The following is a 27,830-nucleotide window of genomic DNA, read 5'->3' as shown; positions in this document are numbered from 1 at the left end:
TTAAATATGAAAGGAATAACAAATTTTAAAGAGATAATGTAGTGTGGCTTTAGTTTGTATTTGACTTTGTTTTTGGCTTGAATTTTAGGTGTTAAGACAATAGACAATGGAAAAGTTAGTACAGATCGGAGGGTGGAAAATCTAATTCCACTATTTAAAAAGGAACGGAGAGAAAAAAACAAATTTATGTATCCAGTTAACCTACCATCAGTGGTGGGAAGAAGTAACAAAGAGGATTGATGAGGGCAGAGCAGTAGATGTGATCTATATGGACTTCAGTAAAGTGTTCGACAAGGTTCCCCATGGGAGGCTGGTTAGCAAGGTTAGATATCACGGAATGCAGGGAAGAACTAGTCATTTGGATACAGAACTGGCTCAAAGGTAGAAGACAGAAGGTGGTGGCAGAGGGTTGTTTTTCAAAATGGAGGCCTGTAACCAGTGGAGTGCCACAAGGATTGGTGCTGGGTCCACTACTTTTCATCATTTATTTAAATGGTTTGGATGCGAGCATAAGAGGTATAGTTAGTAAGTTTGCAGATAATGCCAAAATTGGAGGTATGGTGGACAGCGAAGCAAGTTACGTCTGTTTACAACAGGATCTTGATCAGATGGGCCAATGAGCTGAGAAGTGTCAGATGGAGTTTAATTCAGATAAATGCGAGTTGCTGCATTTTGGGAAAACGAACCTTAGCAGGACTTATACACTTAATGGTACACTTAATACAAAATCCCATGCAAGGACTGCACAAAACACTACATCGGACAAACAGGAAGACAGCTAACGATCCGTATACACGAACACCAACTAGCCACGAAACGACGCGACCAGCTATCCTTAGTAGCCACACACACAGACGACAAGCAACATGAATTCCACTGGGACAACACTACCATTATAGGGCAAGCCAAACAGAGAACAGCCAGGGAATTCCTAGAGGCATGGCACTCATCCACAGACTCTATCAACAAACACATCGACCTGGACCCAATATACCGGCCACTACAGCGGACAGCTCGAACTGACAACCGGAAGCGGCAGAGGCAGGCCACTATAAATGCCGGAGGAAACAGCACAGAAGCGCTTCACAGGAGGCTCCCAAGCACTGAGGATGTCACCTAGACAGGGGACGAAACATTTGCAAGACAAATTCCCAGCTCGGTGAACAGAACCACAACAACGAGCACCCGAGCTACAAATCTTCTCCCAAACTTTGAATACCTACGAGTGGAAGTGTTCCACATTTGGGAGGATTTCTCCAATGATCTTAATGGAAGGATGGACGAGAACATGACCTCGGTCAGATTTGTAAAGGACTGGAGTTGTTTTGAAGTTAAGGTTGATGCAAATTCTTCGGTATGTTTCTGCAAAAGTATTAAATGAGGCTTGAAAGTTCTCTTCCGAGGGAGCACACTTGACATTATCATCCACATACTGAAGTTCCACAACAGAGGTCAGACGTTTTCTTTATGGATTTCGACTGATTGAGGTTGAAAAGTCTTCATACCATCTTGTAGACAATGTCCAGACCACTGAAAAGTTTGTTCTTGGCAAGATGAAGAGTGGTGGTAATGAAGATGGAGAAAAGAGTGGGGATTCTGTCATAATACCATTGGTGAGGACTGTCACCGATATCTTGTTGTGGAGGCGATGGAGGATGTTGATTAATTTCTCTGGACAGCCAACCTTTGACAGGATCTTCCAAAGCACTTCCTGATTAACTGAATCAAAAGCATTCGTCAGATCGATGATGGCCATGTAGAGTGGTTGATGAAGTTCCTGACACTTCTCTTCAAGTTGCTGAGCAGTGAAAAGTATGTCAGTATTTCTACATTTTGGTCAGTAATGACACTGGCTTTCAGGACGCATTTTCTCAAGATGCTGAGAAGGCATCTAACAAGGATTCGGATGATGATCTTGCCCCTGTGATGGAGAATAGGGAGGTTTCTTGGTAGTTTCCAAAACCACTTTGTCTCCTTTCTTGAAGATGGTGGTGATGGCAGCATATCTGAAATCAGCAAGGATGTATTCTTGACCTCCGATTTGCCGGAGTGTTTGGTGACATGACAGGTAGGCTATGCTTCTCCAAGTTTGTTAATCTCTGCTGAAGTCCTGTCAAATCCAGCTTTTCCATTCTTCATGTGCCTATTGGCAACTTTAACTTCTGCCATGCTAGATTGTAATCAAGATCATTATTGGGGAGTTAGCTGATTTCCTCATTCACGTCCTTATCAATTATTGTATCACAGTTTAGGAGTTATTTGCATATTCTCTCCATCGGAGGCTGATATTTTTACTGTCTCGTAAAAGATTGCCATCCTTACTCCGCACTGGTTGAGGCACAGGGTATTCGGTCATCTGTTGAAATGAAGAAACCCCAGGTGTTGTGCTTGTCAGCAGGGAGTTGCTGATCCTTAACTTTTTTAGTTCACCAATAGTTATTGATTTCCTTAGATGTTTGTAACTCTGCCTTCACTCTTTGATGAGTTTTCCTCTTTGTCTCAGTATTTTCTTTTGTCAGACACAAAGCTTTCTTATTGATGTCTTGGATGATGTGCTCATTCTCGTTGATCTAGTCTTGGTGTTTCCTGATCTTTATAGTTAATAGTTTCTTCACAGCATGAAATGATAGCTGTCTTCAACTCTTTCCAGATTTCCTCTACTCCATTAAAATGAAGCCTTTGGAGATTTTGGTGAAGACGCAGTTGGAGATTCATTGTTCTGCTTTGCTCTTGAAGCTACTCAACATTGAGTTTTTTTTTTGAACAATTTCTTTTTCTTCGGGTGCTTCTGGTGGTGTTTGATGGACATTGAGGAGGGATGAGCCAATGCTCACTCCAGCAGTCATCTGCATTGGTCATCACATTGGTAATGTGGATATACTTTTGGTCTCAGGCACAAATGATGACTTAGATTGTGCTAGTGCTTTGATTATGGATGCCTCCAAGCAATCTTTAACTTTGTACTTTTAGCAGGATGGTACGTTGATGTTGAGCAACTGGTTTCTGCAATTTGGGGATCAGGAGTCTGCTATTGATTTTGCAATTCCCAGTCCCTTCCTTTCCAGTGGTTCCTTTTCAGAATTGCATATCCTTTCCAACTCTGGCACTGAAATCTCCAAACAAGATGATTTTGTCTTCCTTGGGGATGTTGGTGAGTAGCATGTTCAAGGTGGAGTGGAAGCTTTTGGACTCATCTGTGGTATCAAGAGTTGGAGCATAGGCACTTCTGGCTTAAGTCAAGTTGTACTCAGAGTTATAAGGTGATTGTTAATGCCAACAAGGAGCTCCAGGAGTCAGTTGAGTTCATTTGACTTGGGTTGATCCTCTGGTTTTCCTGTCCAGAAGAACGTGTAACCATCTCTTCGTCTCTTAGCTGCCTTTTGTCTGCTCTTTGGTATTGCTGCCCTGCAGGAGACATTGAAATGCCTGATGTCAGGGGAAAAAGGACAGCTCTTTGTTTTTGAGGCGATGGTTTTGCTTGTTGTCCATGAGGGTTTGTACGTACAAGTTCAGAGATTAAGTTTCACTTTGGTTTTCAAATTGTAGGTAGATGAGATATGGTTTTCCAGCCAGATTGGTGACACAAAAGGCTATTTTTGGGACTCCTATTCTTGTCTCTTCCCCATACACTGTTAACAGAGTGGATCCTGAAGCGAGCTCATAGAATGATAGAATCCCTACAGTGTGGAAACAGGCCCTTCAGCCAAGCAAGTCCACACTGACCCGCCAAAGAGTATCCCACCCAGACCCATTCCCCCTACCCTTATACTCTGCATTTACCCCTGACTAATGCACCTAACCTACGGGGTCTAACTCTAATATACATTTGTTAGTGGAGTTCCTGGTTGAGGGCCAGGCCTCCAGGAATTGTCATGCAATACTTTGTTTGGCTCGTTCTAGGATGGATACGTTGTCCCACTCGATTTTGGTGTCCTCATTTGTCCATGCATATGGGCACAAGTGATAGTTGATTATGTCTCTCGGTAGCTAGTTGATGTTTGTTTACCCTGGTTTATTTTCTTCTGGTTTGCCCTGTGTAATGTTTGTGGCAGTCTTTATATGGTATTTTGTATATAATATTGCTTCTGTTAATTATGGGTATGGGATCCTTTATATCCATCAGTAATTGTCTTAGTGTAGTTGTCAGTTTGTGGTCTACCATGATACCTAGGGGTTGGAATAGTCTGGTGGTCATTTCTGATATATCCTTGGTGTATGGCAGGGTGACCAGTGTTTCTGGATGTGTTGTGTCTTCCTGTTGGGGTCTGTGGTGTAGGTAGGCAGACTACCCTTTTTTGGAGACTTGGCGGTCAACCTGGTACTCCATTATCCAATGTAGAGTTAGACCCCATATACCAACCACTAAGAAACAAAACCAGAAATGATGCCATATACTTCAACAAACCAAGACACATAGCAAGCGGGACAGAACAACACTTCACTGGAGGCGCACTGATGATGTTACTTTGTATGGTGCCGAAATGCCTGCAAACAAACTTAAAAGCTCGGCAAGCAAGACAACAATCTTATGACCAACTGGTGTCACTTCCTCATGGCCACAGTATGTAATTTCCACGTTTAAATCCGCTACTTCACTTTCTTATGCTCGATCAAGGTAGTTCTCATCAGTTATTCCTGTTTAACATGATTTCTGCAAATGTCAGAAACACAATTAACTCCAACCTATTCCGTTTAACTTCAGTAATCACAGATAGTACACCCATGCAATGCTATAGAATCATAGAGCATAGCTTAAGACCCTTTGGCCCACTGTGTCTATGCCCAACAAACACCAAACTACACTATGCAAGAACATAAGAAATAGGAGCAGGAGTAGGCTATCTGGCCCATGGAACTGCTCCACCATTCAATAAGATCATGACTGATCTTTTTGTGGACTCCATTCCGCTTACCCACCTGAACACCATAAACCCTTAGATTTTTGAAGACTAAAGAAATTATCTGTCTCTGCCTTAAAAACATCCAGCGAGGTAGCCTCAACTGCTTTACTAGGCAGGGAATTCCACAGATTCACAATCCTTCCAGTGAAGAAGTCCATATTTCCCATATGCTTGCACTTAGTCCATAGCCTGACGTCTTAGGTACTCAAGAGTATCTGGCTCCACCACACTGTCAGGCAGCATGTTCCAAATATCTATCACCCTCTAAATCCTTTTTAAATCTCCTCTAAACCACCTGCTCCTCACCTTTAAATGTATGTCCTCTGGTTTTAGACATGTCCTTATGCATGGAAAGAGATTCCTGACACTGTCAGAAAACTATGGACTTGTACATCAAGGCCCTTTTGACCCTCAGTATTCTGTAGGGGGCCTACCATTCATAGTATATAGCATTCTCTACTAGATCTCCCAAAATGTCCCACCCCTCTCTAATCAGGATGAAACTCCTTTCCCCCTTGCTTTGACCAGTTCATCAGGTGATCAATATCAGACTGTAGCCTGAGATCATCCTGCTTGTATCAACATCACCAATTTTCATGTTGTCTGTGGGCTTACTAATTATTCCTTCTACACTCCCATCCAAGTCATTAATCTAAATAACAAAGAGGCTGAAATATGAAAGTAGCAAAGTAATTTATTGTCACATATACTTGAAAAATATACTAAAAGGTTTTATAAGTTGCCACACCATGACACCTACATCAATGACAGAAGTCCTACATAATAATTAAAAAGTAAAATTAAGACACAGTACATCACCATTCAAGTAATGGCTCCTGGGCTCAGGTAAAGCCTATCCTCTGCAGTTATTTCAGTATCTATCCCATTGCACTTTTTCCACATTTCCATGGTTTCTTCCAACTGTGACTGCTTGTGTTTTGAAGAAAAAAAAGTAAGGATGGAATACTCTGAAGACACAGCCAGGATGGAATGGCCATGCTGGATCACTGGAGTACTGGATCAAGCCTCTGCTGAAGAAGACTGCCATGCCAAACTGAGGTTGCCACTCCTGAACGAGACTGCCTTCCGGGCCTCTGGAATACCTGGACACTGAACACAAAAAAGGCCTCCATGCTGGAACAAGACCGCCACGCTGGGCCGAGAGCGCTTTAGTCCTCTTCCAGGCATTGGGCCTAGCTGCAGACCTGGACCCTCTGCCTAGTCTGCAAGTGTCGGCTGGGGGAGTCAGCTTGGGGCCTGTTTTTTGCTTGGTGTGTCTACCTCTGCTGCCAGAGGCCTTCTTCACTGGCCACTTTCTGGCTTAACCTCTAACACTTCTAACACCTTTAGCCAAGCTGTTTCAATATAGCTGCAAGATTGGCATCTACCCAACAATGTAGAAAATTGCTAGATAGGTCCTGTACACAAAAAGTAGGTCTAATCCAACCTGGCCAATTAAATCCCCCAGCCCCCCCCCCCCCCCCATCTCTCTTCCCACAACCCCAATTTTTCTACTCTTAATTATTCTTAAGGTGATGGAAAGTGTTCTCATCACTTGTTTAGCAATAATTGTCAATCATTTTGAGTTTCGCCACGGTCACTTGCTGCCTGACCTCGTGACAGCCTTAGTTCAAACATAGACAAAAAAAGTTGAATTCCAGAGATGAGGTGAGTGTGACAGTCCTTGGTATCAAGTGTGACATCAAGGACTGCTACTAAAACTGGAGTACAAGGTAATATGAGAGAAAGCTATCTGTTGGTTTGAGACATATCTGGCACAAAAGAAGATGGTTGTGTTTCCGATCAGTCATGTCAACTCCAAAACCTCTCTGCAGGTGTTTCTCAAGATGATGGCCTCATCAATTACTTTTCCTTCCTCAGAAGGTTAGAAGTGAGAATATTTGCTGCTGATGCAGAATGTTCAGCACCATTCACAACTTCTCAGATACTGAAGCATTCCATTTCCAAATGCTACAAGTGCCAGGCAATGAACCATCTCCAACAATAAAGATTCTAACTATTGCCTTTGTCATTCAATGACGTTATCATCACTAAATCACCCACAATCAACATTCTAGGGGTTATAATTGATCAGAAACTGAACTGGGCTAGCTATACAAATATAATGGCTCCCCAAAGCCTGTCTGCCATTTACAAGTTAAAAGACAGGAGCACAGTGGAATACTCCCCACTTGTCTGGATCAGTGCATTTCCTACTTGAGGACTTTAATACCATCCAGTATAAAGAAGCCTTCTTGTTTGGCACTCCCTCCAGCAGAATAGTGTACCATTTACAAGATGACCTACATGTACCAGGCAGCAGGTAAAGAGGAATATGACCACCTGCAAATTCCATCCAAGTCTCTCAATATGTCAAATGTATCACTGTTCTTCTAGCATCACTGGGTCAAAATCCTGAAACTCTTGCCACACCCAGTGATGGATATAAATGGATGCTCAACCGTTGATGTCCACATTCCCACAAATGAATTAAAAAGAGCTTAGCAGTGAGAGTGCAAAACCTGAACAAAGACTAAACACCTTGAAGCATGGAGAAAGCTAAACAGACAAAACTAAAGAGATTTGAAAACATAGCTCAGTTAGTTTGAAAAATATGGGAAAGGGACACACTAACCTCATTCCACCAACCATCATCTTATGTAGAAGAAATAGTGATTCAGTGGGTCCTGGGTTCACATACTATAACACACAATCTACATTGATGTTTCCTCATTATTGCATTGGGAATACTACATTGTCAGACAAGCTGTCATTCAGGTAACAAGCTGAGACTTCTTCTTTCTGGAAGAGTGTATGAGATCCGACAGGACTATTTCAGAAAAGAACAGGCAATTTCTGGCCAGCATTTATCCATTTACTAATGGTACATTCAAAAGTGCTTCATTGGCTGTCTACAACTTTGTAAAGTCTAAGGTGGTATATAAATGCAAGGATTTTTATTTTCTTCATTGTCCTTGCTCTTTGCAGATATATGACCACATCCTGTGATTGCAGTACTGTGAATGAACACAGTGTGGTGTGCATGATCTTGAAATGAATGCAGTATCCTGGATCAACAGTATCCCTTCACTGGAATTGTTCCTGCAATAGAGTTGCAATGTGATATTACATCAGTAATCGTCATCTTTATAATATAGAATTCCTTTCAAAAAAGAGGTTCTATAATTCCTTACAAGACAGCATGGATTTAAGATAATTGGCAAAACAATTGGGTAGGATGAAAATTGATTAGACAATGTGTTGTGATCTGATATTGTCAGAAAGGGTGATTGTACAGAACTGCTTTCTTGATATCTGCTTTCTTGTTTCGTTATTGACTAGTTTTCTTTGCCACTTTCCTTCTGCACTCTCTTCCTCCTCTTCTTCTGTAGGTATTGGATCTATATTTCCCCTTGCAGACAAACCACTTTTAACCATCATTCATAATTGAATTTGCAGTGTGACTGTGATATAGAAGCTATGGATCTAGTTCATTTTTTTCGATGTCTTGCTGGTTAGCTAGTTTTGTTTGAGATTTATCATCTCAAGATTTGGAAAAAATGTTACCATTGTTGTCTTATTGATGGACAAATCATAGAACAGAGCATGGAGATCGGTTAGTTTCAGCAGTTTATGAACATAAAAGTACACACTAGTGGGGCTGTGTTGGTCACTTAAGTGGCCTGTGAAATTCAAAGGTTGGATGCTGCTACTAAAAGCCTCTTAGCATATCAGTGCAGCATCAAGTACTCCTAAATATTTAATGCAGTATTTTCAGATATTGAGGTACAATAAAGCCATACAGTTGTAACAGTTCAATAGTTATCTTGTGTGACCTATCTCAGGATGATGTATGTTGCCCACTTCTGTTGAATAAGTTACGCTGTCAGCTTTCTACCACCCCCAATCCTCAATTTCAGTATTGAACTTGCATTTTAATTTTTCTTTTTAAATGACAGCACTGTTGTAACTGATGGCTCGGGCATGGACAAAGCACATTGAGTTCAGGAAACTCTTAAGCAAAGTTGTACAGTCGCCAAGTCGGTTTCCACTTCCCTATTGTGGCATCAGTCTGCCACAACATCAACTCATACATTGCTGAAACCTTCATGGATGTTTCAACTCTCGATGTGACTATTGCTTTGCATACCTGCCGAGCATGGTGCATTCTCCCCTTTAAAAATCTGAGCTCATCAAAATCTCAGCTACTTGTGTCCTAGGGTGAATCAAGATTCATGTGCTTACGCTCCTGATGGCCGATGTTGGCTCGTGGTTAAGTAATGCCTTGATTTTAGCATACTCAACCTTGTTTCCATATCCTTTAGTGACCTCAGCCCTCCCTAGCTGTAATCTCTGTCAGCTCCAGATTCCTAAGAGATATCTGCACTTATCTAATTTGACCCCTTGAACATCCCCAATTTTAGTCATTGCATCTTTGTTGGCCATTCCTTCCCAGCTGCTAAGACCAAAGCTCTGGAATTCCTTATTTATCTCTTGTTCTCTTCTTTTAAATTGCTCTTGAAAACCTACCTCAATCATAAATTCAAATCTTCTCCATGTGGTATACATGAAAATATATAAATTTGCTCCAGCACCAATATTTGCTTATGTGCTTCGTTGTTGAATTTAATTTGATATTTGTAGCTGTTAAATATCTTGGGACATTTTACTGCATTAAAGGCGCTATATAACTACATGTTGTTCCTTAGGCTGCCAACATGAGGGAGTGTTTCTATTTCAACAGCAGAGCAACAGTTAGTTGAAAGTTCTTATGCTCCTTTAGCACACTGATAATTAAATGGCACTTTTTTTATCATCTTGAGTGGAAACCTGGCTCCTGATGGTGAATTTGAAATTTAAAAGACCAGTTTCAGGTTAGCAATAGAATCGAAGATTTCTCCAGTGCCGTGAATACTTAAATCATAAAGCTCTCTCCGAATTTTAATCCTGCCTGTTTGATCGCTAAATTTTGGCAATATCTCTATCCTTGGCTTTAACATTAACCTGTGTGTAAAATCTGAGTTGAGATTTGTTCAACAAACAACTAATATGTTTGATATCCTTTTTGTTTGAGTTGATTTCTCAGTAGCATTTTTGTAAGAGAGATATCATGATCGATTTCTGTTTGAGTAAAGCAGTTAGCTGATTTAAAAACAAGTGCAATTGATTTAGTATTTATGACCTCGCAAAGTAAAGGTTACCTCCATATTATCTGACCACATGGTTTATACACACTGACAGATATGTATGTTTGCACACGCAAAGGTTTGTGTTCATCGCTGCTTGCAAATAGCATTAGCACTGGCATATTTCTTTCCATATCATGGACAGTCGCACTTGTAGTCCCAAGTCTGATCTTTCTTCCCTGATCTTATAGTTATCTGGACGTGAATGTGCACAGACCACAATCGATATCAGGTTTCTCCTTTGACCAGATACTGCGGTGCTGTTTGACTTTATATTTTAATAACAGAATATTTTCTTTCCTTACTTTGATTATTAATACAAGCCTTTAAATTTAAATGAATAAATGGAATTCCTGTTTTTGTTTGACAGCTCACTGGGGACAGATTTCCAGACAATACATTTTTATGGACAGATGCACTGTTTGAGCAGGATGCTGATTTGCAGGAGTCCACTTAGGTTTGATTAGTTGCTTCATCCTGTTGTGTTTGTCAGCCAACAGCCTAATCAATCCAATTGGCATGGGGGTATAGGAATTGTTAATGGGCGGTGGTACTTAATTCATGCTGTTCGGCTTGCATTCCAGTACAAATTGCATTTGTCTGTTTTGCTTGAACCAATAACACATCATCATTCTATCAATTATACAAAGTAACTGTAGGTTATCAGCAAATCTCTGAGGACTCTGAGTTATTTTTAATCAATGTGTTCATGACACACTGTGGTAGATGGACTTGAACCTGAGGCCACCACACTATGCTAGAAGAGTCTTTCTTTTGAGGAACTGATTACAGATACTGCCAAAGTTGTGAACTTAAACAAATAGGAATGTGTCAGGTGGAGCCTGGCTCATCAACTGTTAATAATTGTGTGTTCTTAGAGATAGGTGATAGGAGAACAGATTTTTAAAAAAGTCAAGGTGATTTACACTCTGCTAGGGCAGCCAGCTAAATTTTATCAGATTGAAATACAGAAATATGAAATGCTAGAAGATTGCTGTCCTTCAAGTTTTAATTTTTTATTTACAAATATTTTTTGTTTAATTTTCCTTTTTTACTGCTGTCTTCTCTGCTCAGTTTATTCCATGTTTTTATCTTAAGTCTTTCCTGTACTTTTTAATAATACCTACCCTCCAATGTTAGTTCCTGTGCCTTGATGAGACTAATTCAAGTTGTGATTACCCCCAGATATAAAATACAGAAGGAGCCATTCAGTCCGTTGTGCCTGTGCCAGTTCTTTGTCAAAGAGAATCATTTAGTCTCAATCCACCAGTACATCACCTATATTTAATTTTTCCACTACAAGCATTTGTCCAGTTCTCTTTCTGAAAATTATTCTTGAATTTGCATTCACTGGGCTTTCAGCAATGCAATTCATAACAATTTACTGGGTAAAACAAAGTCTCAGCTTGTTAAATTGCCTATTCAAAATGGCTCAGGGAATCCCTAATGCAATCGATCTATAAGCCTCTCTTGGTTCGTCCTACAGTTCATACCCTGTGGTAGTCTGGAATATAAAACTCTTACAGACAATTTAGTTTAAATTATTACCTTTTATTTACCAATGGCATCAATGCTACACTATAATATAGATTTGTACAAGCCAGGTTTGAGCTAAGGTTTTAAAACCATTAGCAGAGTAGCGGTACCATCTCTTACCCCTAAGAGCTCTCTCAGACTACTCCCCTTAATGCTGTAAGCATTGTACAGAAATTGGTACTGAGATTACAAAAAAACTACATGTCCTTAATCAGATAAGCAGCAATAAAATGGCAAACATTTGTAGAGGAAGAGAAACTAATCGACAAGTCTGAGTATGCTTGATTAATTAAGCTACATGCATTTCAAAGAGGGAAACCCTGATCAAACCAGGCCAAATGCCTTAGCTAGATAAGCTCCCTTTTAACATAATCATACAGAGAGACTATTCTAAACTATGTGGAAAAGGTCATGAGGTGACCTCGCTCAGCTAACATATCCAGTACCATCGTCCTACTGAGAATGTGTATAGGGTTTGAGCAGGTAAGGAAAGAGTTAAATTCTGAGTTTTGTGAAACAAGGTTCAGCGGAGCATGACTTAGATGAGGTAAGAACTCGCAGTTAACAGTGGGGTGCTGGAGGCAAGGATAATGGGTTAGCAAGGTGGAAAAGCATTCACTATGTAGAGCCATTTAACTATATTGGAAGTATTCAGGTATGTCAGGTCAGTTTAACAAGGTGAAAAGTATTCATTATGTGAAGCCAGTTAAGGTTAAGAACATTCCTTGTGTAACACCAGATGGTTTAATCTTTGCTATTGACACTCACTGATTCTAATGGTCACCCAATCAATCTGTATGTTGCCTTATCTGGATGCTCCTCCCTGTAAAATGACTATATAATTTATTTAGAACTTGCTGTTCCAGAGAAGACAGACAACTCATGTCCTGTGCACATGGGTGATCGTTCTGACTCCCTCCAGGGCCCAGGACAAAGATGAAGGAGGTAAAACTATGCTGTGTCTCTGACCATTTTGCTTCGACTGAGGCGGGAATGGGACTACACTACAAAATGCAAATTAAATTCAGATCTCGAGCTCCAGACAACAACATACAAACATTCATTCCATGACAAGCAAATGTACACACAAATCAGGCCACAAAGAGTTAACCTTTCCACCAGCTTTCTCTCTCGCTCTCTCTCACAGCTAGCGTCCCTTGAACCCTTAGGTCAGTAAATGTAATTTATAGAAGAATGTTTTCTCTCTCGTGTATGAACATCTTCCAACTTTCTTACTATCTCAGTTTTATTACGTGCATATTCCACTCAGCTTATTAAATTACAATTTCTTCTCCTGTTGAAATTGAGTTTTATTAAGAGTTTTCAATATAAACCAGAAATTCAGTTATCCAACATCCAACTGTAAAATATGCACAGCTTCTAGCTCAAAAGGAAGTACTGTGACACATTCCACAAGTGAAAAAATGTTATGATCTTATTTACACTAAGAACAGATATCCTTAATTCTTCTGAGCAAATCTTAAGAGAATCTTGAACTAGGGCTTCCAAATCCTTTGTGCTTCAGATTTCCGAAGCCTTTCCCAATTTAGAAAGTTAGTTTGTGTCTGTATTCTTCCTCCAAAGTGCAAAACCTCACACTTTCCATGTGACACTTGTTTGTCCATTCTCTGAGCCTATCCGAGTGTTTCTATAACCTTCCCACTTTCTCAAAGCTGCCTGCCCTTCTACCTATCTTTGTGTCAGCTGCAAATGTAGCAACAGGGACCTCAGTTCCTTCGTCCAGATCATTAATGAACAACATGAATAGTTCTGGTTCCAACACAGGCCCCTGCAGAACTCGCTAGTCAGCTGCCATCCTGCAGCTGACGACAACCACCACCATTGAAGAAGTTGTGCTGACTCAGCCTTATCTTATCATTCACTTCCCAAGTACTCTGCAATCTCAACCTTTTAATGATGGACTTTTAAATCTTACCAACTAACCAAGGTCAGGCCAACTGGCCTTTAGTTTCCTGTTTTCTGCCTCTCTCCCTTCTCATTTTCCAGTCATCTTAGACCCTCCCTGATTCTAGTGATTACTGAAAGATCACCGCTAATGCCTCCCAAATTTCCTCAGCTATCTGTTTCAAAACATGTAGACCATCCAGTTCTGGTGATTTATCCACCTTTAGTCCTTTCAGTTTCCCCACCACCTTTTTTTAGTGAAACTGACTACACTCACCTCTGATCACTGAACTGTCTTGAAGTTCTAATCTGCTGCTGGTGTCTTCCATTGTGAAAACTACTGAAAAAAATCTATATGTTCCTATTCTGTAGATGTGCAAGGTATGCATTATTTCAAGTCCTGCCATCTAATATCCAAGTGTGGCTATTAAATGTACTGAACTAATATCAAAATCTAGATGATTGGATGCAAGCTGTTAGAACAATGTGAGAGTATTCTGTGCAGAAGAACTGTTTCCAGTTCTCCTGTGAGTGTGGAGGAGACCAGTGCCAGACCTCAAATCTAACATATGTGCAAGTGGAAGAGGGGAATCCATCTGTTTCTCTCACCCTCCTAGGACCCATAATGTGAAAGGGCTGTCAGATAGACATTTTCATTGTGCACAGAGGCACAGTGAAAGTTGTAATCGCTTTCTCTCACCATCTTTTGGAAGCAATAGCCAAACTTGTCACTATTTCAGATTCTATGCATTATTTTAAAATGTGGGTTAGCCACAATTAATTTTGATTTGTTTTGAACCATGGTTTTCAACTTGATCATGGGGGTTATTTGATTGTTATAGTTTTAGAACTGATAAAATTTGCAATATCAGTCTGTTATGTATGTGTCAATTTTTGCTTCCTCATTAAGTTTCTATGATTGCAATGGCAATGCTCTCTTAAAATTCCAATGACAGTTCTTCACTCATTGATGTACTCCTTGGAAGAAAAAAGTAAACAGAATAATTTCAATAACTTGGAAGAAAATTCATAAACTTATCCATAAATGTAGCTGAACTATCTAATAATTCCCAATGACTACACTTTACATTCCATGACTGCACCACCCTTTCCAAATATAATCATCTCAGTAAATGGGCAGACCTGGTATACTCCAGCCTCAATTCATACTCTGATGCAAGTGTATAGAGAAAGACCTCTGCAATTTCTGCAGTTAATTCTTTATAGCCCTAATCTCTCCTGTCCTTTTGCCCAACCTGACTGGTTCAGATTTTCTGTCTCTTCATCCTCTAAGTGTGCCATATTGCGTTCACGTAACAAGCGGGGTAGACAAAGGGGAAGCAGTAGATGTAATATATTTGGATTTTTCAGAAGACATTTGGTAAGGTATCATACGTTAATAAAACAGCCCATGGTATTGGAGGTCATTTATTAGCATAGGTAGAGAATTGGCTAACTAATAGAAGGCTCGGTGCTGGAAAAGGGACAGCAGTTCAGGCAGTATCCTAGGTGCAAGTGAGTTGACATTTCGGGCAGGATCCTTCAGGAAGAAGGCTCCTGCCTGAAATGTCGACACTCTTGCTCCTCATGCTGCCTGACTAGTGCCATGCTTTATCAACTCTGATTTCTCCAGCATCTGCAGTCTCCAGTGTTTCCTAACTAATAGAAGGCAGAGAGCTGGGATAAGGTTGGCGTTTTTAAGATGGAAACCTGTTAGTAGTAGCATGCCACAGAGATCAGTGCTGGGGGCCACAATTATTTGCAATGTATATTAATGACTTGGATGAGGAAAATGTATGTACTATAGCCATGTTTGTGGATGGCACAAAAGTATCGGAAAACAAGTGGTGAGGATGACAATCTGCAGAGATCTAAATATAGAGGGGAAAAGTCAGGTTATGAACTTTGGCTGGAAGAATACAAGAGTTGAATATTTAGCTCACCACCACCTCAAGGGCAACTACAGATGGACAATAAATGCTGGACATCCAATGGCATCCATCTCCCACAAGTGAATTAAAAAATGTGGGGAAAGATTGTTGAAAGCTATAGTACGGGACAGATTTAACAGTCCTTTAACAAAATCCTAGCATCCAAATTCAGCAAGTAATAGGGAAAGCAGATGGAATATTGGTCTTTATTTCAAAGGGAAAGGAGTACCTGGCATTAGTCAGGTAACAGATAGATAGAATATTTTGAACAATTTTGATTCTCTTATTTAAGGAAAGATATCCAGACACTGAAAGCAGTCAAGTGAAGATTCATTGAGTTGATCCCAGGTGTGGAGGGGCTGTCTTTTGAGAGGTTGAGTAACTTGAGCAGGTATTCATTGGAATTTAGAATGAGAGGTGCCCTTACTGAAGCAGGAAGATTCATAGGTGACTTGACACGATGATGTTGAAAGGTTGCTTCCTCTTGTTGGAGATTCTAGGACCAGAGGGTGTAATCTCAGAATAAGAGTTCACCGATTTAAAACAGAGTTGAGCAATTTCTCCGAGGGAAGTGAGTATGTGGAATTCTGTACCACAGAGGGCTGTCAAGTCTGGGTCATAAAGTACAGGCAGTTCCTGGTTTCCATTCTCAAGTCTGTTCACAAGTCAATTTTTAAGCAAGTTGGAAACCAATGCAGAACAGTGTCAGTAGCTGTTCATAAATGCAGGAAATGTTCATATATCGCATCTTTATATTCTTGACAGAGACAGATTTTTAAATCAATAAAGGAATCAAGAATAATAGAGAAAAGTAAGAAAGTGAAGTTGACAATTATCAGATCCATTATGATCACATTGAATGGTAGAGAGACTCGATGGGCCGAATAGCCTACATCTGCTTCTACGTTTTATAGTCACCTCCATCCAAGTATACACCCACTTCTTCCTTCACAGATGTGTTCCAGCTGACCTTGACTCAACATCAGATCCTGACAAAGGGTTTTAGCCTGAAACATTGACTTGCCTGCCCCTCAGATGCTGTCTGACCTGCTGTGCTTTTCCAACTTCAGATCTATTGACCACATCCTCTAATGTAGCTTCATTTTTGAGCTTAGATGCAAATTAGTATCTTACACGCATACTGACCTGAGAATTGCCTTCCTGCTCTTCCTTTTATGTCCTTGATATAAGTACTCCTCAACTTTATTGCATTAATGCTTTCTCAATTCGCTTCAAGCTCTGTACTATCAAAGAAGGGAAAGTCTCTGATAAAAGTGAGTTACGTTTAGATTGATTTTGAGGTGTCGAAGCTACAGTTGAGTACACTTTTTATATTCATATTTTTAATGCAGGTAAAGTTTGAATAATCAAGTGTGAAAGTCATAGATTTGCACATTATGGAGGCAAAGTGCTGCACAATCTCTGCCATGTACACACAGGGGCATAGATTCTTGGCACCCACACTTGATGTGATGGCTGAGTATCTTGTGTGTACTTTTTGATGGGTTAACCGCTTCCCTCCAAACTGTAATGAATGGTGCAGTTGCAGGTTGTGCTCAGAAGAACTACTGATCCTTTACAATTCAGTGAATATTGCTGAGATTGCTGTAGGCTTTGTTCAGCCATGGGATAAGATGCAAACTACAAGATGCAACATTCATTTTCCTAACAAGAATTCTGGGTAATCCAAGATGGAGGACGGGAAAAATTTCTGGCTGTAAGAGCTGCTCTTTTTTTTCAGGTATTTTGGGTGTTGGAGGTGATTTCCTCGAATTCCAGGAGCAGCAATTACTGCTTTATATGCTGTTGTATTGTTTTGGAACTTTGGGGGAAAAAAGGCAAAACAACAGCAGTTTATAAGGGAGAAAAGCAGACAAAGGAAGCACATGGTGAGGACAGTGCAGGAGAGAGAGAGAGAAAACCTGCACAGTTACTGCCTTTGCTGTTTGAATTCGTATATCGCTGGACATCAGAGTGCATCTGGGAAAATTAACAGACAGTGAAATTCACAACTAATCTTGGAGGAATTGTTGGGCGAAGTTCACAGCACAGAATCAGATAAGTTAATTGTTGTTTTAAGTCTGTCCAAGAGAGAGGCTACAGTAGGGGGTACAGTGGATTTTTCTTGATTATATGTCTTTGGGGATATGAATCTTGATTAAACTTAAAAGCCATAGCTATTAATTTAACCTGGGGCAGTGTTTGTAGAGGAATAAGACGGTGTGATTTTCTGGGTCTGTAGATTGTGAAGGAGCAAAAATGGCCTTTGCAGTGATATGTACTTCTTGTCAGATGTGGGAGTTTAAAGAGAGAGTTGAAGGGTTACTGCGGATTATATCTGCCATAAATGCTGTTGGATGCAAATCTTATCAGATCGAGTGGATCGGTTGGAGAGACCGATAGAAGCGATGAGGAATTTGCAACAGCAACAGTATGTGATGGATTTCAGTTATAGAAAGGGGGGAGAAGTCTCGGATACAGTCACATAGATGGGGTAACTCCAGGAAGGGTAAGAGAGGTAGGCAGCTAGAGCAGGAGTCTTTTGTGGATATATCAATTTCAAACAGCTATGCTGTTTTGGAAAATGTAGGGGGTGATGGATTCTCAGGGGAATGTAGCAGGAACAGCCAAGTTTCTGGTATTGGGACTGGCTTAGAGGATTCTGTAGTCCGAGGTACAGGCAAACGTTTCTGTGGCCAGCAGAGAAAAAGCAGAATAGTGTGTTGTTTCCCTGGTGCCAGGATCAAGGATGTCTCAGAGAGGGTGCAGAATGTTCTCACGGGGGAGAGGGGCTAGCAGGAGGTCATTGTCCACATTGGAACCAACGACATTGGAAGTGAAAAGGTTGAGACTCTGAAGGGAGATTACAGAGAGTTAGGTATAAATTTAAAAAGGAGGTCCTCAAGGGTAGTAATATTGGATTACTCCCAGTGCTACGAGCTGGTGAGGGCAGGAATAGGAGGATAGAGCAGATGGATGCATGGCTGAGGAGCTGGTGTATGGGGAAAGGATTCAGATTTTTGGATCGTTGGAATCTCTTTTGGGGTAGAAGTGACCTGTACAAGAAGGACGGATTGCACCTAAGTTGGAAGGGGACTAATATATTGGCAGGGAAATTTGCTAGAACTGCTTGGGAGGATTTAAATTAGTAAGGTGGGGTGTGGTGGGACCCGGGGAGATGGTGAGGAAAGAGATTGATCTGAGGCGGGTACAGCTGAGAACAGAAGTGAGTCAAACAGTCAGGGCAGGCAGGGACAAGGTAGGACTAATAAATTGAACTGCATTTATTTCACTGCAAGGGGCCTAACAGGGAAGGCAGATGAACTCAGGGCATGGTTAAGAATATGGGATTGGGATATCATAGCAATTACGGAAACATGGCTCAGGGATGGGCAGGACTGGCAGCTTAGTGTTTCAGGATACAAATGCTACAGGAAGAAAAGAAAGGGAGGCAAAAGAGGAGGGGGAATGGCATTTTTGATAAGGGATAGCATTACAGCTGTGCTGAGGGAGGATATTCCCAGAAATACATCCAGGGAAGTTATTTGGGTGGAACTGAGAAATAAGAAAGGGATGATCACCTTATCAGAGGGAAATTGAGAAACAAACTTGTAAGGAGATCTCAGCTGTCTGTTAGAATAATAGGGTAGTTATAGTAGGGGATTTTAATTTTCCAAACATCGACTGGGACTGCCATAGTGTTAAAGGTTTAGCTGGAGAGGAATTTCAGACAATTTTCTGATTCAGTATGTGGACGTACCTACTAGAGAAGGTGCAAAACTTGACCTACTCTTGGGAAATAAGGCAGGGAAGGTGACTGAGGTGTCAGTAGGGGAGCACTTTGGGGCCAGCGACCATAATTCTATTTGTTTTGAAATAGTGATGGAATAGGATAGACCAGATCTAAAAGTTGAAGTTCTAAATTGGAGAAAGGCCAATTTTGATGGTATTAGGCACAGTCCAAAGATGTGCAGGTTAGGTGAATTGGTCATGCTAAATTGCCCGTAGTCTTAGGTAAAGAGCTAAATGTAGGGGAATGGGTGGGTTGCGCTTTGGCGGGTCAGTGTGGACTTGTTGGGCCGAAGGGCATGTTTCCACACTGTAAATAATCTAAGTAATCTAATCTAATCTAACTTTCGAAAGCTGATTGGAGGCAGGTGTTCACAGGTAAAGTGGCGGCTGGAAAATGGGAAGCCTTCAGAAAGGAGATAACAAGAATCCAGGGAAAGTATATTCCTGTTAGGGTGAAAGGGAAGGCTGGTAGGTATAGGGAATGCTGGATGACTAAAGAAATTGAGGGTTTGGTTAAGAAAAAGAAGGAAGCATATGTCAGGTACAGACAGGATAGATCTGAGTGAATCCTTGAAGAGTACAAAGGAAGTCGGAGTATTCTTAAGAGGAAAATCAGGAGGGCAAAACGGGGACATGAGATAGCTTTGGCAAATAGAATTAAGGAGAATCCAAAGAGGTTTTACAAATATATTAAGGACAAAAGGGTAACTAGGGAGAGAATAGGGCCCCTCAAAGATCAGCAAGCTGGCCTTTGTGTGGAGCCACAGAAAATGGGGGAGATACTAAATGAATATTTTGCATCAGTATTTACTGTGGAAAAGGATATGGAAGATATAGACTGTAGGGAAATAGACGGTGACTTCTTGCAAAATGTACAGATTACAGAGTAGGAAGTGCTGGATGTCTTGAAATGGTTAAAAATGGATAAATCCTCAGGACCTGATCAGGTGTACCTGAGAACTCTGTGGGAAGCTAGAGAAGTGATTGCTGGGCCTCTTGCTGAGATATTTGTATCATCGATGGTCACAGGTGAGGTGCTGGAAGACTGAAGGTTGGCAAATGTGGTGCCACTGTTTAAGAAAGGTGGCAAAGACAAGCCAGGGAACTATAGACTGGTGAGTCTGACCTCGGTGGTGGGCAAGTTGTTGGAGGGAATCCTGAGGGACAGGATGTACATGTATTTGGAAAGGCAAGGACTGATTCGGGATAGTCAACATGGCTTTGTGCGCGGGAAATCATGTCTCACAAACTTGATTGAGTTATTTGAAGAAGTAACAAAGAAGATTGATGAGGGCAGAGCAGTAGATGTGATCTATATGGACTTCAGTAAGGCGTTCGACAAGGTTCCCATGGGAGACTGATTTAGCAAGGTTAGATCTCATGGAATACAAGGAGAACTAGCCATTTGGATACAGAACTGGCTCAAAGGTAGAAGACAGAGGGTGGTGGTGGAGGGTTGTTTTTCAGACTGGAGACCTGTGACCAGTGGAGTGCCACAAGGATCGGTGCTGGCCCTCTACTTTTTGTCATTTACATAAATGATTTGGATGAGAGGTACAGGTAGTAAGTTTGCAGATGACACCAAAATTGGAGGTGTAGTGTTCAGCGACGAAGTTTACCTCAGATTACAATAGGATCTGGACTAGATGGGTAAATGGGCTGAGAAGTGGCAGATGGAGTTTAATTCAGATAAATGCGAGGTTCTGCATTTTGGGAAAGCAAATATTAGCAGAATATATACACTTAATGGTAAGGTCCTAGGGAGTGTTGCTGAACAAACAGACCTTGGAGTGCAGGTTCATAGTTCCTTGAAAGTGGAGTCGCAGGTAGATAGGATAGTGAAGAAGGCGTTTGGTATGCTTTCCTTTATTGGTCAGAGTATTGAGTACAGGAGTTGGGAGGTCATGTTGTGGCTGTACAGGACATTGGTTAGGCCACTGTTGGAATATTGCGTGTAATTCTGGTCTCCTTCCTATCAGAAAGATGTTGTGAAACTTGAAAGAGTTCATAAAAGATTTACAAGCATGTTGCCAGGGTTGGCGGATCTGATCTACAGGGAGAGGCTGAACAGGCTGGAGCTGTTTTCCCTGGAGCATCGGAGGCTGAGGGGTGACCTTATCGAGGTTTACAAAATTATGAGGGGCATGGATAGGATAAATAGACAAAGTCTTTTCCCTGGGGTCGGGGAGTCCAGATCTAGAGGGCATAGGTTTAGGGTGAGAGGGGAAAGATAGAAAAGAGACCTAAGGGGCAACTTTGTCATGGAGAGGGTGGTGCATGTATGGAATGAGCTGTCAAAGGATTTGGTGGAGGCTGGTACAATTGCAACATTTAAGAGGCATTTGGATGGGTATATGAATAGGAAGTGTTTGGAGGGATATGGGCTGGGTGCTGGCAGGTGGGACTAGATCGGGTTGGGATATCTGGTCGGCATGGACAGGTTGGACCGAAGGGTCTGTTTCCATGCTGTACATCTCGATAACTCTGACTGTAACTCATCCAAGCCATTAAATAATCCAAACTATCAGGTTAGCTTGAGACAATTAAGGCATTTAACAGAAAAGAGTCACTAATAAATCCGTTCACAACAGAATTCCTAAAGTTGAATGGTGGAAACTCTGCAATAGCAATACCCAATAAATTAAAGTGACAGTGTGCATTTTTAAAAAAAAATCCTTTCTTAGTGTTTTAAATCCAGTTTATAATGATGATTGTCTTCGACAAAAATGCATAAATGGAAAGCTGGATCAACTTGCTTTATTATAGGAAATCAATACGTTTTCTGTTTTGTTTGCTCATGCCCTACTTCAATGAGGGATGATTTTTAAATATCAGTTTCGGGTTTCATGATATGATTTCACTTTACAAAATGCATGTGATAGCTCATGCTGTGTAATTTTTGATTTAGATTGCAAATACTATATTGGTTTCCAGTCCGGTTCATGAGTGACTTAACTCTTTCTGTTTTCAGTTTTGGTCACAAAATCCTGACATCAGGTGTCTTATCTCTCAGGTAAGTCAGGGCGCTGAAGCTGCAGCTCACTACTTTCCTCATCAATATCAGCTTTCTGCTACCCTACAGTATTGTTGGCTTGATTTTTCTTTTGTTTTTAATTCAGTCATGGGATTTGGGTATTGTTGACTAGGTCAGCATTTATTGTCGATTTCTAATTTCCCTGCTGTGTTTCTTCAACCACTGTAGTCCGTAGGGTAGTTGGAGGTATAAGGCAATACATGCAGTAGTGGTGTTAGAAATGTTATTTGAGGACTTTAGCTCACTGACTGTGAAAGAATGGTGTGTTGCTTGATGGGGATTACACACACACGCATACACACACACACGCATACACACACACACATACACACACACACACACACACACACTCTCTCTCTCTCTCTCTCTCTCTCTCTCTCTCTCTCTCTCTCTCTCTCTCTCTCTCTCTCTCTCTCTCTCTCTCTCTCTCTCTCTCTCTCTCTCTCTTCAACACATACCTAATGGTGCAAAAAGAATATAGAAACAGGGAAACAAAATTCTAATGGTCAGCATTCCAGACCACAGGTGAAAAGTTCTCTTTTTTCAGACCTTTTTGATTCTACACATGATTACTGTTGCCAGCAAGGTGACAGTTGTTCTTCAATCTGATGATCGATCAGGTGGACTTGGGCCTTGCCTTGTATGAATAATTTTGTTATTTTGAGCTTTCCCATGTTTTTTTGTTCTGGAGAGTAAGAGAGGGAGAAATGGATTCTTTCTGTCTGCAGGTACTGGACGTTTCTCCATTTTAACATTCTTCAGCTCAACAAATGAAATAGCTGTTGTCAGGCAGAATTTCCTTAACTCAAATCATTCTTGGTACCACTCGGCCTTGAATTGATCTTTGAACTGCTTCAGTGTTATATCGCACAGCTCAACAACATATACAACAATTGATTTTTTTTTTCCAAGTAGCAAAACTGTCATGGTATTTTAGTTATGGCAGTTCAGGTTCATTTCCGTTTATTATCCCAAAAAAGAATTTATATGGCCTCTGCTAGCAGCTCGGAGAGAAACCTGCAGGAGGTGGTGTGCCTGTGTTCCTTTTGTCTTTCTAAGTGGTTAAGGTCATGGAATGACAGGTTTGCAAGCAGCCTTGGTAAGTTGCTACAGTGAATGCTTGTAAATGGTACATGCTTCTGTCACTGTGCAATGGTGGTGCAGGGCGTGTGTGTTAAAAGGGTGTACATAGTGCAAATCAAGTCAATTGTTTTGTCCTGGGTGGTGTCTAGTTTCCATAGTGGTGGTGGAGCTGCATTCATCCACGGAAATGGAGTAGATGGTACCATACTCCTGACTGGTGCCTTGTACATTGTGAACATGGATATTGTATTGGTCAATATTTATCTTTCCACTGAAACAGGTTATTAGCTCAATACCACATTACTGTATGTTGGAACTTGCTGTCTACTAATAACTACCATGTTTACTGTATTGGTTATAGAATGCTTTAGGACGCTGACAGATGCCACAGAAATGCAAGTCCTTTTTGTTTGTAAATGCTGTGCCTAGATTAGTATGTTTCTGTTTATCAAGTCATCTGATTCTTCTAGCATAGTAGCAGTTATTTGTAATTTTTATAAAAATTCTGTTGATTTAAGACATGATAAATAGCATGGCATGTGAACTGAAATGGTGTGAATGCTTCTTGATGGACTAGCGAATAAAGGACGCAAGCATTCATCAGCTTTGTAGCCTGGAACTTGCCGAGTCAATTCCTGATCTGTGCTGTTATTCTCACTGAATTATCATAGCATAATGTTTCCTTTTGTTGGAAAGTTCATAACTGCTGGCCACCAATTTAAGATTGTTTCCAAAAAATTCCATAGGGAATTCAGGAGAAACCAGTGGTGAGAATGTGGAACTTGCTATCACAGGAAGTGATGTCAGTAGATGCATGTAAGGGAAGGTGAGGCAACCAGGAAAATTGGGATGAGACTCGAATAGAACATATAAACACCAGTATACATTGGTTGGGCTGTATCCTGCTGTAAAAACAGTGACTGCAGATGCTGGAAACCAGATTCTGGATTAGTGGTGCTGGAAGAGCACAGCAGTTCAGGCAGCATCCGAGGAGCTTCGAAATCGCCATTTCGGGCAAAAGTCCTGCTGTATACGCAATCGAACCCTATGTAGCCATTCACTAAGAGGAAGGAATGTGATGATGCATTTCTACATCACTCATCTTTTATGAGAAAGAGGGAGCCAAATTTGCTGGTGCATCTTCATCATTGCCATCCTGTGTTTTGTGTGGATAAGGCATAAATGCAGACATTGGATGAGAGTGGAATCTTCACGGTGAAGTGGGTGACTTCGACAGACCCATTTTGAAACCTGCCACTTGGGGAGAGAGGACAGGAGGAAATTGGCTCCAAAGAAAAAAACCATGTGTGACGTACAATTATTTTGTAATTTGAGATCAATCACATGAGATGGTGTTATAATTCAAGACAGTGACACCTTATTTTCAGTGTCCATGCTAATACATTTTGCCTCTTATATCGAGGAAGTGTGGAGTATCTTATAAGCAAATATTGATTAAAATTTTAGGTAATGTCTACATGTGACTGATAAATGTAGAAAATTGTGGCTGAAATCATGAAACAATTGTTGCCAAACATCACATTAATATTAAACTTTGAGATTTTTGTCGGTAATTTATACCTAAATAATAAACCAAGGCTACTTTAATTTCAGATTGTATTATAAAATCTGCATACAAGGAACAAAGCGAGAGAGAAAGTATCAAACCAAAACTTTAAATATAACCAAATTTCTTATTTTTAACACAGCCTTCTAGAAACCATCTTTGCCTTTAAAAGCCAACATCAGTGTATATTAATGCTTTTTGTCTACTACCTGTAGACAACCAATAGGTGGAAAAACGCAACGAGCCACGTAGCATCAGGAGGTGGAGAAGTCAATGTTTCAGGCATGACACTTCTTCATGTGGAACTCCACTTGTTCCACCTGCAAGCTTGAAAATGTCTAGTTTATCCCTGTTTTTTGCTTCCTGTGCACTAACCAGTTTTCTATCCATGCAAACATATTGTTCCCAACTTTTTAATAGCACTTGTGTATGAACATTTTGTGTGGTATGTTTTGAACATTGGCAGAATATTTTGAAAACCATTATTGATTTGTGTATTTGGACAACTTGTGGGGATTAGAATCAACGTGCATTTGTTCTTTTGATATTACAACCAACACAATTCCTCACTTAGTCTTGACAGTACATCCTGAAGTTCATTGATGATGATTCTTCCTTTTTTTTAATACAAGAGAGTTGCTTATGTTGTCTTTAACCTGAACTTATGTGCTTTTACCGTGTTCTTCAGGAAGGGTTATACCTAGAATGTCGACTTCTCTACCTCCTCTTGCTGCCTGGCTTGCTGTGTTCTTCCAGTCTCCTGCTTTTCGACTTAGGATTCCACTATTTGCAATTTTTTTTGTCATAAACTATCTGCAAAGATAGGAAAAAAGAAATGATTTTATGTATTATCTTTCAGTATCTCATGGTATACACATGGACTAATTGTACTGATTTTTGTGTCTCAAAGGTATTGATTTTTATTTAAATATGCCAATGCATTTTTTGGGCTGAATGATTCTGTTTCAAACATTTGAAAAAATTCAGCTAAGCAGCCAGCTAGAAATGAATTGAACTCTCAAGTGTGGGGGAAAGAATTGTGTCAGTTCTGATGGTTATTCTGATCATGCTTTTGGTGTATTTTTGTTTAGCTGTAGCTGAAGTGAAACTTCGAGAAGATCAGTACACCTTGGACCATATGTGTGTCTTTGGCATGTACAACTATCTGCACTGTGACAGGTGGTATCCAGACAGTGTCTATTATATTGATCAGCATGAGAGAATCATGCATCTGGACATCACTTTGGTAAGTTTGTCTAATTGTATCTCCAGTTAGCATCTTTAAAATGATAAATATTGCGAACTTGTGAAGGATTGAGAAATTAAACTTTTACCACCTTGATGGAAACTGCCAGTTCAAGTATCTCCACTTTCTGTAGGAACAGTTTCCTGGAAAGAATTGAATTTGAATTGAGAGGAAATTGTTGAAAGAGATTTGGTCTAAAACTTCAGTAATTTTCCATCTTTAACATTGTTTGCTTCCTCCTTTGGGAATTATAAGCCTGCAGTCCATTCATGAAGCATGGAGCAAGTCTAGAACATAGAATGCCTTGAGCTTGCCATTCCATTCAACCATTGTAGTGATTATTCGCCTTAACTGTGCTTTCCCACAATCTCCCCACGTTCCTTAGTGAGGGGCTTTTCTGGTACAGTGGGTGTGCCCCTCTTGACTTAGAAACAAATATAGTGAATATTTGCAGTACTGCTTTCAGTAGAGATACATGCTTTCTAAATTATTGGGACAAGGTCTGCATACACTAATTCTGGTGTGGTCTCACTAAAGCTGTATGGAATGGTAGCAAGACTTCATTATTCTTGTACTCCGATCCCCTTGCAGTAAAGGCTAATTTGCAGTTTCCTACCCTGATTACTTGCTGTACCAGTGTGCTAACTTTTTGTTACTTGTATGAGTACGCCAGTCTCTTGGAACTTCAACATTTTTAGAAATTTCATGCCTTTGTACAAACAATTCTGCTTGTGTATTCTTAATATCGAAATGAATAACTTTGTGTTTTCTCATACTCTAGTCCATCTACTATCACCTTGCCCATTTGTTCAACCTTCTAGATCTCTTTGCACCCTTTTTCATAGAATCCATAGTGTGGAAGCAGGCCATTCAGCCCATCGAGTCCATACCAATGCTCTGAAGAGAATCCTAGCCAGACCCATATCCCTACTCCAATTCCATGACCCTGCTTTCCCCAAGGCTAACCCATCTAGCCTGCATATCCTGGATACTATGGGCAATTTAACACGAGCGATCCACCTACCCTCTGTGGTCCATCTATGGACTATGGGTGGAAACCAGAGCACCCAGAGGAAATCCATTCAGACACTGGGAAAATGTGCAAACTCCACACAGACTGTCATCCGAAGGTGGAATTGAATCCAAGTCTCGGGCATTGTGAGGCAGTAGTGCTAACCACTGAGCCATCTGTGCTTTTATGTCTTTATTGAAGCTTATATGCACCTAACTATATATTGTCAGCAAACGTGGGTACACCCTATTGGGTCTTTTTGTTCAAGTCATTAATATAGATTGCAAGTAGCTGAGGGCCCAATACTGATCCTTGTGGAACTCCACTTGTTCCACCTGCAAGCTTGAAAATGTCTAGTTTATCCCTGTTTTTTGCTTCCTGTGCACTAACCAGTTTTCTATCCATGCAAACATATTGTTCCCAACTTTTTAATAGCACTTGTGTGTGAACATTTTGTGTGGTATGTTTTAAACATTGGCAGAATATTTTGAAAACCATTATTGATTTGTGTATTTGGACAACTTGTGGGGATTAGAACCAACGTGCATTTGTTCTTTTGATATTACAACCAACACAATTCCTCACTTAGTCTTGACAGTACATCCTGAAGTTCATTGATGATGATTCTTCCTTTTTT

General features: G+C 40.6%; 1 protein-coding gene across 2 annotated transcripts in view; it reads left to right on the top strand.

The window, feature by feature from the left end:
* The window catches only part of nudcd1 (NudC domain containing 1), a 129,873-nt gene that overhangs the window by 4,487 nt on the left and 97,556 nt on the right, over positions 1-27,830 (top strand). The window contains exon 2 of one of the 2 annotated variants that reach the window (XM_072570995.1): positions 26,027-26,181. The exons of the other annotated variant lie outside the window; for it this stretch is intronic. Within the exon in view, the coding sequence (XP_072427096.1) occupies positions 26,027-26,181 (155 nt within the window). The remainder of the gene's footprint in view (positions 1-26,026; positions 26,182-27,830) is intronic. 2 annotated transcript variants of the gene reach the window in all.

The sequence above is a fragment of the Chiloscyllium punctatum genome, chromosome 5, assembly GCF_047496795.1.
Source record: "Chiloscyllium punctatum isolate Juve2018m chromosome 5, sChiPun1.3, whole genome shotgun sequence".
NCBI classification, from domain to species: domain Eukaryota; kingdom Metazoa; phylum Chordata; class Chondrichthyes; order Orectolobiformes; family Hemiscylliidae; genus Chiloscyllium; species Chiloscyllium punctatum.
This window is presented reverse-complemented; position numbering and strand designations above follow the sequence as displayed.